We start from the raw sequence: 14,690 nt of genomic DNA, 5'->3' as shown, positions 1-14,690 counted from the left end.
GAGTATGTGGAATAAATGTAAAGTTTCATCATCCTATCTCGTTTTTTTTCTGAGTAAAGCCAAAGACTTGTCAGCAGCCCCTCGTAGTCAGAGTAATCCCTCCCCCCCCAGTAATGGACTTCTGCACCTGTCACATATATTAGTCTCTAATGTAAAGGGCCTGGATGTTATGCATGTGAAGTGCAGTCTGATTACTCACTTTTCTTCTCTTTCTTCTTCATCTTCCGGAATACTTGAATGTGAATCCCAAATCTTGGAATCACATTTACTAAAGCTCTTAGACACTGACTGCCTTAAGAAAAATCTGAAAGCAACGATTCCTCTGTGACATAAGGCTGCAGAGAAGAGAGATGGGAATATACTATTACAGATCAGCTGAAGTAAAATCTGTGTCTGCTTAGTCCGCTCCGAGACGTGCCAAGATAAAACACAAAAAGGATTATATTCTAAGCAAATAAACTCTTGTCATTGCTGCAGAATATAATCCAAACATGAGATCTGTGTTGTGTTTCCGATGCTGCCTGATTACAGTCCTGGCGGTCGGGAGGTCTGCTGCATTTTTTTCCCACTTTTATTTCAAGGATTTAGGAGGGGTCAGCTTGAGTTGACCTATTTTGGGTTCTCCATCACTAGGGAACGTCTCTGCCTCCACGTTCTAAAAATGATGTTTTTATTACAGTGCAGAAGTGTCCAGAAATATCTTTATTATATAAGATGACTCGTGTATATACAGCGAGTGTGATCAGTGCTCCTTAGGGTATGTGCGCACATTGAGTTTTGGTGCAGAAATTTTCTGCACCAAAAAACATACATTGTAGCAGAAAAACGCCTTTTTTTTTTTTTTTTTTTTTTGTGAAATCAATGGCAAGAAGGGCTAAAAAAAACACAGGAAAAAAACTCACCAAGAATTGACATGCTGCAGAGTTTTTCTTCAGCCAAAACTGCAAGGAAAAAAATAAGCACTGTGCGCACAGAACTTGAGAATTCTCATTGACTTTGCTGGCATAAGGCTAGACATGGGCCACAAACTGCACCAAAAAACACATCAAAAACTGCACACATGGCCTTACCTTTCCTACCCATAGATGACCACTCCTTTTTAATCCATATTACTGTATATAGGCATCCATATTACTTTCTGGTATGATGTGTCTAGCAATGAAACATCATTATAAAAAAAAATGTAATTAAAATATGCAACAACTTGAAAAATAATGCATAGAAGTCAGTGTCAGATAGTGGCAGTATGTTTGACATCCCAAATGTGCCTTTCTACTTGGACCAAATGAATGTGCAGAGAAAGGTCTGTTCCCGATCATTACCTATGTAAATATTTGGCTGCCACCTGCTCACATCTTTTTAGTGAGATTATTATTGATCAGTTCATGTATAATATGTGTAGAGGAACAATCATAGTAACCATCATTTGTCCCCATATGTTTTGTACATGCAGATGTCCACTGCATGTAAATAGATGTGTAATGAGCCCCGAGTAAAGGCCCAGTCACACGCAACGACTTACCAGCGATCCCGACAACGATGCGACCTGATAAGGATTGCTGGTAAGTCGCTGGGAGGTCGCTGGTGAGATGTCACACAGTCAGACCTTACCAACGACTCAGTAACGATACAGGTCGCAGTAGCGACCAGTATAACGATCTCTGTTGTCATTGGGACCCTGTCACACAGTGTCAAACACAGCGATGCGTTCTGCCCAGCAGGATATCGCCTTTGAAGAAAATGGTCTGGACCATTCGGCAACGACTAGGATCTCACAGCAGGGGCCTGATCGCTGCTAGGTGTCACACATAACGAGATCGTTGGCGAGATTGCTGCTGCGTCACAGAAACTGTGACTTAGCAACGATCTCGTTAGCGATCTCGTGTGTGACGGGGCCTTAACGTGATATACTTATTAGTGCTCATTATGGGCAAATTATCTTACATAGTAAGATTATTTTAGACTGAGTTCACATGTCCTGTAATCATCTGATATCACGGACCCGTTAAACATCCATTTCGGAAAAAAAGTTTACAAAAATTACTTTTTTGTCCGTTGTGAAGTAACAGATGCCGGCAGGATCTGGTTTTAACACGTGGAGTCTATGGAGAACTGATCCATTTGTAACAAATCCTGTTAAAAAAAAAACAACGGATCCGTTACAAATGCAAGTACAATGGATAGCCAAATAGTAATCTGTTAATAGATCCTTTGTCCATAGACTCCAATGTTAAAAAAACAGATCCGGCAGAAATCGGTTTCCCAACGGATGCATTCTAACGGATGACTACAGGACATGTGAACTTGGCCTTACATAGTGAGCCAAATATTAAATGTATACAGAATGGCTGCTTGTTTACTACGTCAGAATGCTGTGGTTTATCCCAGATGTGATTACACTATGATGGGTCTACACATGTTATTTAAGGACATTATGTTCAATAAACGTCTGTTAACTATCCGTTATAAATATTACATACATGGACCATTCACTATGTAATAGAGACCCATAGTGTAAAGACAGCCAAGTATATTCATCAGGCCATGTAGCCAGCAGACAATGGGTTCGATTTATCAAATCATTTATACCAGTATTCAGGTGCATAAAGCTTTGGAATGTTGTAAACTTTTGGCGCAACATGAGGCTACTCTAAAATGTTGCAACTCTTGGTATAATTACTCCATTTTCACCAAGCTTTGTCAATTGAGCGGAGCTGTGACTGGGAATGTGACGACTACTTCTCATCAAATTGATGACGAACGGAGGCATTCACTATTCCACAAACCTTACTCAAGCTGAAAATGGACACTAGGCCAAATTGCCAAAGCAATCTCGTCAGAATTCCAAGTTGCGCCACAATTTTGTGACTTATTATTTTCACGCTAGTTTATCCCAGCACCACCAAAATTCATGGAGCTGGAGAGTGACGCCACAGCTTGTCTACTTCATAAGCATCTGTGGTATTACTTATGCTAGAAATCTTAGTCTAGTCTGGGATAAGAGTAAGATGTGGGCAAGGTGCAGGGAGATGCACATCACTCGTCAGATGCTTTTGATTGTCTGTCTTCATGAACCAGGAGCGTCTGACTCCACAACACCCGCTCAACAAGACCGTTGTGAAAATTGGAGCTCTTGATGACTTGGGGCGTAAGATTTTTGGTGAGGCACGCCCATAGGGGCACATCACTTTTCTGACCTCTTCTTGAATCAGGAGCATCTTACTCCAGCACACCTCCTGAAGAAAGACCGGTGTGAACAGTGCTGGCCTTGATAAATCGGGGCCAATGAGTGTGTTCAGAGGAGCCTGACAAGCCTCTAACTTCAGAAATGTGAATGATGGTATTTACTACCGCTGACCAGATCTCACCGGTTAGGTGAAACATTGACTGCTTCATTTGTCTATTTTTTTTTATAGACTTTTTTTGTCTCTCATTTACAGGGCAGAGTAAGTTGCACTGGGAGGCTGATGGTGCAGGCTGTGAACCAGAGAGGAAGGAGTACCCGCACACCCACATCACAGCCCCATGTTAGAAGGTATATTTTATATTAATCCTCTTGCCACAAATCATAAAGATAGGCAATATATCTATATACACTACTTGTTTACCGTGTAAATTGTACATTCATACCAATTACAAAGCCTTAAGGCCCCCATACAAATTAAAGTCGGTTGATATTGGTCGACAATCTAATAATTATGGGGTCCTTCCAATGCTACCCTGACAAATGGTGAATTATTATTTTATTCTTCAGAATATGAGCCACAGTCAGAGGTATCTGGCCTATTCATAGAGAACACTAGAAGTCTTGGCTCAGCAACGCATTTTTTGTGTATGCGGTAGTTGAGAGAGATGGCTGTCGGCAGAATGATCATTTGCCCAACACCTATCCAATGTGAATGTGTGGTGTTAGAGCTTAGAACTATGAGCGATTCCCAAATATATTGTGACATTATCAAATATTAGCAGTAGAAACCTGATAATACACATACAATTCCTTCAGCAGGATACAGTTTGTAGCATCCTGTACTCATCTGTGTAACAGACTATATGTCCTAGCAAAGCACTCTGTAGACAAATTCTCCCTGACACCCTGCTTCATATCAGAGTGATCTCCTCTTGCCCCAGTCTATAGCGTTCCTGCTTAAATGTCTGTTTTAGTAAATTATTGCATTCACCAGACTGTTTTAGGCCTCTTTCACACATCTGTGCAAAACACACACACGTTTTGTACGGTCCGTAGTGTAGGTGCGTATGTATGTGCTTGTGTGTGTTCAGCATGTGATCCTGTGTGTGTTCAGCGTGTGCTGTCAGTGTGCTATCCATTTGACATCCGCATAACACACGGACATCATTAACTTCTATACTCACCTGTCCCCACCGCTGCTGTCTCCAGCACTGCTGCTGCTTCCAGGTCCATGGTGCAGTGAATACTGATGAGCATAATGAGCGGGTTCACAAGCAAGTGACGACAGCACTGAAGACCGTAGCACTGGAGACAGGTGAGTATAGAAAATCATTTAAATTCAAAGACATGTGTTTTCTCTGGTCACATGGGTCACATCAGTGTGTGGGCTGTGTGACACCCATGCTGCCAGAGAAAAACACATGTCGCTGTGTGGAGCATACAGATACGCATGTGCTCCACACCGATGCACGCTTCATGTCGAAACATGGAGGTGTGCGCATACCCATTGATTTTAATGGGTCTACTTGTGTCCCGTGTTTCCGGTACGTGTGAAAATGGACGTCACACATACCGAAAACACGGATGTGTGAAAGAGGCCTTACACCCTGATGAAAATGTATAACTTGACAGGGGTGCAGTACCATTTCTTCTCAGTAGGGTTATGGGCCTAAACAGTCTGACACTATGTAGCTACACCCACCCCAACTGTCAACACCCAGTTGTCAATTTACTCATGCATTTCCAAAAGGAATTACAGAAGAGTCTTAAAAAAGGTATTCCTGAATAATAGTTTCTTGGGACATATATACAGTGTGTCCACCCATATCTTGTCCACCGCTATTAACTTGAGAACGGCGGCAGCTATAGGCATAGAAGTGGTGTCTAGGTATAGTAAAGTATCTATGTGCTACGCAATGAAACCACCTATAGTGCCATCTGGTGGAAAACAACGGAGTTAGCCTTTTTATCTCGTAAACGGAACGAGATAGAGGAAAAAAAGTGAATTACAAAGTTGCAGGGCATAATCAATTCAATACGAATCGACACCTTGCATACAGAAATGCTATGATATGAAACCCATGACCCCCCCCCCCCAAAAAAAAAACATTAAATGCTGGTCACGCATATGCCGCTCATTTAACTGAAGCTGAAAGTGGCCACAGTCAGCTGCAATACACATCTGGACAGCATACTGTATCTTGCTGCACGTTGTGCAATATGGTAGGTGACACATTTGCACAAGCATCTGTAATACGTCGTCGTAGGTCCTGCAATGTTGGTGGAGGGGTCATATACACCTGCTGTTTCATGTGACCTCACAGAAAGAAGTCCAATGGGGTCAGAGGTCAGGTGAGTGTGGAGACTACTTCATGCAGCCACCATACCCAATGACTTGTAGGAAGGTCTCCATGAGGTATCGCTTCACGCCCGCAGCCTTGTGAGTTTTACACGTTCTAATCTTAGCATTTCTGTATGCAAGGTGTCGACTCGCATTGAATTGATGATGCCCTACAACTTTGTAATTCACTTTTTTTCTCTATTTTGTTCCGTTTTCGAGATAAAAATGCTAACTCCGTTGTTTTCCACCAGGTGGCGCTATAGGTGGTTTCATTGTGTAACACATGACTACTTTACTATACCTAGACACCACTTCTATGCCTATAGCTGCCGCCGTTCTCAAGTTAATGGCGGTGGACAGGATATGGGTGGACACACTGTATATATGTCCTAAAACAGATTTGGAGAACAGACTGGTCTTGTACAGTATGTATATTGAGATTAAATGTTGAAAAAATAAAAACTTGTACCTTAATCTACCAGAATATTTTAGTTTGTATAGAAGATGTAAAATGAATGTATTTGCATGTCCTATTACAGCTTTCTCATAGTATTTACGATCATATTTTTCCGCTATGTTAACTAGTATTAGACATTACTCAGCCATGATGTGTAGACGCTGCACGTGGTATAGATCACCAATTATTTATATGGTGTCTTACCACAAGACTTTGAAACAATATCCTGGAATATTTTTATGTATACTCAAACTTTTGGCCACCCGGTATTTCTGGCTGATTGCATCATTGTCTAGTTACTTGAGTTGTAAACGCACATTTCTGTGGAAGGAAACAATTTTACTTTTTTTTTTATTTTCATTTTAGACCCCGGTCTCGGTCAAGAGATAGCGGTGATGAAAATGAACCTATCCAAGAGAGATTTTTCCGTCCTCATTTCTTGCAGGCTCCTGGAGATCTCATTGTCCAAGAAGGAAAGCTCTGTAGGATGGATTGCAAGGTAATGAGTCACTCACAACCATTACACTGCCGAACATTGCCCATAATGTGAAAGTCAATGATGTTCTCTTTACAAGTGTAGATTATTTGTTAAAGGATATAAGAAAAGATATCCTAGAAGATATTACTAGAAATTGTTTCTAAGCAGACCCTTAACCCTTAAATGAGAATGAACAAAAAGATTAGGAGACCCCTGGTTCCGCAGCACTGCAATCCTTCTACTACCGGGTTTCCCTAAAAATAAGACATGGTCTTATATTATTTTTGCTTCGGAAGATGCGCCAGGGCTTATTTTCAAGGATGTCTCATATTTTCCCATCCACCATCAGCACTTGCCAATTGTAATTATCTGTGTCTGCTCTCTTTGATGAAGATTCCTTTTGTACTCTTTTAGCTGCTTGGACACTTCCTTATGGAACCACAACTCATTGCATTGTTGTATTTTGGGAGGGGGATTTATATTTTAAGCATACTGATAAAAAGACCCAAAATCCAACTAGCGCTTAATTTCACGGTAGGTCTTGTTTTTGCGGAAACAGGGCACCAGAAGCATCCCTAGTACTCGTTATGATTAGTAGGCCCCTCATTGTGTGCGTCACAATGTAATGATGTTGCAGGGCCTACAAAATGGAAGCGGCTATAAGGATGCCGCAGGTAGGTTTCTGGTACTCTAGTCTAGAAGCCACGGATTACCAATGAGGCTGCTGAACCAACGTCTTGCGAATCTTTATAATTAGTGTTGTACAAAAAGACAGTTATAAGAGTCCATGTAGTATATGTAGCCAAGCTTACGTGACACCTCCAGGCCACTATGTAACACAGTTGGACATTGATATTATGTTTTGAATGAAGTTTATATTTTTATATTAATTAAATTAGCAGCACATGTTAAAGCACCAGTCAACATTTTAGTCACACCTATCCATAAACAGTATTTTCTTGTTCTTATTGGAATGTGCACATCGTAGAGTCAGAATGAAGGCAGTAAAATCATGAAGGAGCATGTATGGAAACATATGAAACAAACCAGAATATATATTTAAACCTTAGCTAGCTCAAAGTACCTCCATTTAAGGCTACTTTCACACATCCGGTTTGAGCACTGCGGCTCAATCCGGCTGTGAAACCTATGCAACGGATGCGGCGAAAACACTGCATCCTTTGCATAAGGTTTTTACATGCGGCCCGTCCGTTTTTTTTTCCGGTTGCGGCACGCTACTGAGCATGCGCAGTGGAAGAATCCGCATGCGGCGGCCGGATGCGGTTTATACCGCATTGCGCCGCATCCAGCGTCCATAGGCATGCATTGAAAAATGCGCCGCAGCGGCCGGATGCGGCGCGATGCGGTTTTTTTGCCGGAGCAAAAAACGTGCCAGGGAACATTCCATCCGGCCACCGCATCTGCTAAATCTGCCGCATGCGGCAAAAACTGGACGTAACGCAAGCCCATGCGGCGCCAATGCAAATCAATGCTGGAAAAAACTAAACCGGCGGCAACAAAAAAACGGTTTCGTTTTTTTCAGCAGAGCGCCGGATTGTGCCGCACTGCTACAGCCGGATGTGTGAAAGTAGCCTACTCTGATCACAGCTCTATGTGACTAAAAAGCAGAGGGATGGAGTGCTGTGCTAATTGAGAAGTTTTAGGATAACTGAAGGAAAAGCAGCCAACTTGCTCAGCTCCTTTTGGATTGCCTGCAAGACTGTTGGAAAGCCATTCCAGGTCACTACCTCATAAAGCTGCTTGAGAAATGCCAGAGTTGTGTAAAGCGGTCATTAGAGTAAATGGGGGCTACTTTGAGGCATCTAAGGTTTAACGCATTTGGCTTGTTTTACGTTTCTTTACTCCTTATTTGCATACGTGTACCGTCATGATTTTGCTGCCTTCAGTCTAAGCTTGAAATGTGCACATTCCAATAAGAACAAAAACATTGTATGAACAGTTGTGTCCAAACTTTTAAATGGTACTGTATACTGTATGACCACTGTAACATCTCCAGACCCCTTAAGTATTAATGCACAGGTAAGGTCTTATAGGAGTCTCAAAGCTGTTGTCTCATCAGGAGAACTCGTTTGTGTTCTGTATGTGCATACCAACATCACAAAGGGGTGTCCAACACTCGGGACCTCCTCTATGAGCCCAGAGAATGGCTCAGTAGGATTGGTTTTTACTTTGGGGGACTCAAGTTGTCTTTGTATTGCGATTTCAGCCTTTTATCTAATTGATCGCCATAAAATACTTCATGGATGGCCGCAGCTTTCCTCAACAAAATCGGCCTTTTACTAAGCCTTTTAACAGCTAATATAGATTTCTCTTGTGGTCTTGACCTGGACATGTATTCCAGGGTCATTATTATACTTGAACACCTTTCAGCTTATTGTATACAGAGTCTCTGTTCTATTGGAGCTCAAGTAATGTTTCCCCAAGTGCTTTGTGCACATTCAGTGACCATTGCTTGCCGGCAAGCTAAATCAGTACCAATTGCACATGTCATCAAATGGTTCAAAGCAGTTCATCCATGTAGGAGGACTTTAGAAAGTTAAGCATCAGGGGAATGCAATTTAGAGATTATTGGCACATGTGTAGTGAAGTAATGCTTCAAAGGGAGAATTGTTCCACATCTCTTCCTGCCTCTCGAAACCTTCCCATGGGAAAGGAAACTTGAGAAAAGTTTATGATACTCATAGCCACTGATCAAGTAATGGATCTAGACTGCGCTGAAGACAAATTAGCTGGTATTGTCCTTTGTCACTTAAAGCAGCTTAGACCTGTACAGATATTTTCGAGCTAAATGTCATCTTCGGTAGGCTTTGTTGGCAGCATGGGATTGTAATTGCTTCTATAGAGAAAGTATAGAAAAGCTGTGAAATAATAGTGCATCTCCGACACACCGATATTACACACTAATCCCATAGAAGCCTGGGGCAGCGGTGAAGATGTCACCGTGACATATGTAATCATGTAAAAGTGTCTCTCCACAGTTCTCGTTCTTCTTTATGGTTTTCAAATTCTTTAAGTAACAAGGTGAGACCTGCCCAAGTCTTTCATTGGTCATCTGTAGGAATTCACTTCAGATTTTGCATTAAAAAAAATTGATTGACCAAAAACAGATTACACAAGAAAAATCTTGTAGAATTGACTACTTTAACAGAATGCCTTTTTTACATATGTTCCATTTTAGCAATGCATCTCTGTGAGAACAAATAGTCTTCAGCACATGAGTACATTCTGGGCATTATAGTTTATTTTATCTATTTTTATATTTTTGCCTAAACCGGTAGGGCTCACCCCTTTGCGCTTTTTAAAGGGACTCTGTCAGGACATTTGCTATGTAATTTGAAGCCACCATGATGTAAAGGTACCGTCACACTTAGCGACGCTCCAGCGATCCCACCAGCGATCTGACCTGGCAGGGATCGCTGGAGCGTCGCTATATGGTCGCTGGTGAGCTGTCAAACAGGCAGATCTCCACAGCGATCAGAGATCAGCCACCAGCGACCCATGTAACGACGCTGTGCTTGGTAACCATAGTACACATTTGGTTACTAAGCAAAACGCTTTGCTTAGTAACCTGATGTGTATTTTGGCTACGTGTGCAGGGAGCAGGGAGCCGGCTTTTAGAAGCAACTGATGCTGGTAACCAAGGTAAATATCAGGTAACCAAGCAAAGCCTTTGCTCGGTTACCCGATGTGTACCTTGGTTACCCGATGTGTACCTTGGTTACCAGCATCCACAGAAGCCGGCTCCCTGCACATTCAGATCGTTGCTCTCTCGCTGTCACACACAGCGATGTGTGCTTCGCAGCGGGAGAGCAACGACCAAACAATGGTCCAGAACATTCAGCAACGACCGGCGACATCATAGCAGGGGCCAGGTCGTTGCTGGATGTCACACACCGCGACATCGCTAGCAAGATCGCTGTTGCGTTGCAAAAACTATGACTCAGCAGCGATGTCGCTAGCGATGTCACTTAGTGAGACGTGGCCTTAAGAGTTAACATGAAGTTTACAGCCAGCTGTCTCTTATCTCAAGGTGTGCTTTTGTTTACATGCAATGTTAGTTTAAGCCTTTTAGCTTTATCATTAGTGGGTCTCAGCTGTGCACCGAGTCAGATTCCGCCCCCTCAGCTTCTGTCTATGGAAGTGTACACTGATAGCCTAGTGTGGGCAGGGGCAGCTCTCGCAGCACTACTACATGCAAAATTTAAAATCTTTCACTGTGTCAGAAAGGTTGCAACTACTAATCTAAGAGATACATCGTTAGATTCAGGATCTCTATGCCTACATCATGCAGCTCTTAGATGAGGTAGTAAAAACCTGCTGACAAATTCCCTTTAACCCTTTCCAATTTTCAACCCCTCCTAAGCTCTGTAACATAGGTCATGCCCACAAACCTCTGTACTGTGCAGAAATAGGAGCAAAACAATCATTTGCTGATGTCAGTTATGTTATACAGCCGACACCTTACTTTCCTAATTGGAGGTGACTGTAATCCTAGCTGTGAAACTTTTTTTTTTTTAAAGTGAATTTGATACCAGGTTATTGCTATGTAATCTGAGAGCAGTATGATGTAGGAGCAGAGACCCTGAATCCAGGGATATGTCACTTACTGGGCTGCTTTACTCTTTCAACACATTCAGTATTTTATCAGTGGAAGATTATTACTACAGCACTTGCTGTCTCATGCCTCCTGGTCAACTGCCTTGTGCAATCTAACCCCGATCACTGATTATCAGCTATCGGTTATTATACAGTGTATGCAGAAAGCTGCCAATCAGTGGTGTTGGCAGGGTTATCAGAGCTCAGCATTCTGAGTTCTGCTAGAACTACAGCAGAGAAAACACAACAGCTGCACCAAGTAAACTAAGTGACCTCACTGGAATCGGGCTCTCTGTCAATCATGCTGCTGTCAGATTACTTAGCAAAAACCAGTTGATAAATTCCCTTTAATGCCAAGGTTAATAAAATCTGGAAAACCTTAGGGGTACTTCTCACATAGCGAGATCGCTGCTGAATCACAGGTTTTGTGCCGTACCAGTGACCTCACTAGTGATCTTGCTGTGTGTGACACTAAGCAGCGATCTGGCCCCTGCTGTGAAATCGCTGCTCGTTACACACTGTTCTGGTTCATTTTTTGCTCGTTGGTCTACCGCTTTGCACCACACATCGGCGTCTTTGACTGCGGGAGACCAACAAGCACCGACTCTGTGTAAGCAGCGTACGCTGGTAACCAGGGTAAATATTGGGTATCTAAGCAAAGCGCTTTGCTTAGTAACTCGATGTGTACCCTAGCTACGTATAGAGGGAGCCAGCGCTGGAAGCCTGTAAGCGGTGTACGCTGGTAACCAGGGTAAATATCGGGTAACCAAGCAAAGCGCTTTGCTTAGTTACCCGATATTTACCCTGGTTACCAAGCGCAGCATCGCTACACGAGGCGCTGGTGAGACCTGCCTGATTGACAGCTCACCAGCGACGCACCAACGATCCCTGTCAGGTCGGATCGCTGGTGGGATCGTTGGAGCGTCGCTACTTGTGACCCCAGCTTTAGTGCAGAGGGAGGCTGTTTCCTCTATAAAACCACTATCCGTGTCCGCATTCTGTCTTATTAGTACCCTATGAAGTGATTGCAGGATACAGATAGGTCTCCAACTGCTATGGTAAACTAATAGAGGCCCCAGGGTAGATGATCCATTGGCAGGGCTTAGTAAGCGGTCTAGCAGTGTTACACTAATAGGCAGCATTCATTGGCAGATTTAGTGTATTTTGTTCATCCTGTCTCACAGAAAGGAATTAAAAATGATGAAAAGTTATTTGTATCCAATAAGGATACCAATGAAAATGGCTGGTTCTTACAGAAAGAGTAAGACTTCTTCAGCAACAAATCACTAAATAATTTTAGAAAAGTGTTTTATTGTCAACACTAAAAAATAACTTAACACAACTGTATAAATGTTGTATCTCTGTAATCATAACAGCCGGCAGAATAAAGATAACATGTCATTTAGACTGCACTGCTTATGTCATAACAAGACCTTAAAAAGCAGACTTGCTTTACTTTTCCATTGCACCCCTTAAAAATAAATGTTATTCCGTATACTGTCATGGCCAAAAGTGTTGGCACCCCAGAAAAGTAAGTATTTCTCCCAGAAAATTATTGCAATTACAGATATTTTGTTAAAAAAAACACAGAAAAAAGGCAAATTGGATGTAATTTCACACAAAACTCCAAAAATGGACCAGACACAATTGTTGGCACCCTCAACTTAATATTTGGTTGCACACCCTTTGGAATAAGTAACTGCAATCAATGGCTTCCTATACCCATCACCACGCTTCTTACACCTCTCTGCTAGAATTCTGGACCATTCTTTTGTAATCTGCTCCAGGTCTCTCATATTTGAAGGCGGCTTCTCCCAACAGCAATTTTAAGATCTCTCCACAGGTGTTCAATGGGATTTACATCCGGACTCATTGCTGCCACTTCAGAAGTCTCCAGCGCTTTCTTTACATCCATTTCTGGAGGCTTCTTGAAGTTTATTTGGAGTCATTGTTCTGCTGGAAGACCCATGACCTAGGACACAAATCCAGCTTTCTGACTCTGGGCACATTGTGACCTAAAATCCTTTGATAATAATTTAATTTTATAATGCACACAGTCAAGGCACACAGTGCCAGAGGCAACAAAATAACCCCAAATCTCCACCATATTTGACTGTAGTTACTGTGTTCTTTTCTTTGTAGGCCTTTTTCCTTTTTTGCTAAACAGTAAAATGATGTGCTTTTACAAAAAATGCTCAATCTTGGTCTCCTCTATCTACAAGACGCTTTATCAGAAGGATTTTGGCTTACTCATGTACATTTTGGCAAACTGAAATCAGTTTTTTACGTCTCTGTACCAGCAGTGGGGTCCTCTTGGGTCTCCTGTGAGAGCCTTTCATTTCATTCAAATGTTGACGGATAGTTGACCCTGACACTGATGCACCCTGAGCCTGCAGGACAGCTTAAATTTCTTTGAAAGTTGATTGGGGCTGCTTATCCACCATCTAGACTATCCTGCATTGCAACATTTCATTAATTTTTCTTTGACGTCCATGTCCAGTATGATTTGCTACAATGCCATGGGTTGTAAACTTCTTGATTATCTTGCACACTGTGGACAAAGGAACATCAAGATCTGTGGGGACGGAATATAACCTTGAGATTGTTGATATTTTTCAAAAATTTTGGTTATGAAGTCCTCAGACAGCTCGCTTCTCCTCTTTCTGTTCTCCATGCTTAGTGTGGCACACACAGCCACACAATACAAAGATTGCGTCAACTTATCCCTTTTTATCTGGTATCGGGTGTGATTTTCATATTGCCCACACATGTTACTTGCTAAAGGTGAGTTTGAACGAGCATTACATGCTTGAAACCAAGTTGTTTACCCACACTTTTGTAAAGGTGTCAACAATTTTATCAGACCTATTTTGGGGGTTTTGTGTGAAACTTCCCAATTTTCCTTTTTTTCTATGTTTTTCTGTGTTTTACCAACACATACAAGGAAATAAACATGTGAATAACAAAACATATGTCATTGCCATAATTTTGTGGGAGAAATACCTGATTTTCTGGAACAATTTCAAGAGTGCCACCGACCATGACTGTATGTACCCAAAAATGGTGCCATTAACAATAAAACAGTTTGCAAGAAAAAGTATCCCTGTATAAACACTATCAGAAAACTAAATAGGTATGGCTTTCGAAATGGAAACTTAAGATAAGAAATCTCTTCATATTTTTTTTCTGCCTTAACGGAGTATATCCTTCTTATATGTTAGAGTCTCAGTCATTTCTCTGTACTGAGATTAAGAGAGTAGCCGTTCCAAGAATAATCCCTCCGTAGACAGAAATTACTTAAGTTTGAGGCGGGCATGTGGTGCACTTGATGTACATGGGGTAATTTGACAGCTTGATGAATGACAGATCTGTGGCTAATTCTTTAGCACATGGCAACAATCAGATTTTGACCTTATGCGCTTCACTGACATGTCGTGTCGTATGGGATGTTTATGATACCTGTCTATCCTAAGAGTTTGAGGGTAACTATAAAAATAAACCATATTGCTGTATATTTATAGTACATGAACATGAGGCTTCAATGTAACAGCTGGCAGCAATGTAAGCTGAATAACTAGTGCTAATATCATTGTCGGAGATACAATTGTAT

At 41.9% G+C, this 14,690-nt stretch overlaps 1 protein-coding gene across 2 annotated transcripts in view; it reads left to right on the top strand.

Annotated features, from left to right (window-relative positions):
• Nucleotides 1–14,690, top strand: part of PALLD (palladin, cytoskeletal associated protein) — a 551,568-nt gene that overhangs the window by 524,095 nt on the left and 12,783 nt on the right. For both annotated transcript variants that reach the window (XM_075347256.1, XM_075347263.1), the window contains 2 exons: nucleotides 3,441–3,535; nucleotides 6,352–6,484. In XM_075347256.1, coding sequence (XP_075203371.1) covers nucleotides 3,441–3,535; nucleotides 6,352–6,484 — 228 coding nt within the window. The remainder of the gene's footprint in view (nucleotides 1–3,440; nucleotides 3,536–6,351; nucleotides 6,485–14,690) is intronic.

The sequence above is a fragment of the Anomaloglossus baeobatrachus genome, chromosome 1, assembly GCF_048569485.1.
Source record: "Anomaloglossus baeobatrachus isolate aAnoBae1 chromosome 1, aAnoBae1.hap1, whole genome shotgun sequence".
Classification (NCBI taxonomy): Eukaryota; Metazoa; Chordata; class Amphibia; order Anura; family Aromobatidae; genus Anomaloglossus; species Anomaloglossus baeobatrachus.
The sequence above is the reverse complement of the archived record's forward strand: the minus strand, read 5'-3'. Positions and strand labels throughout refer to the sequence as shown.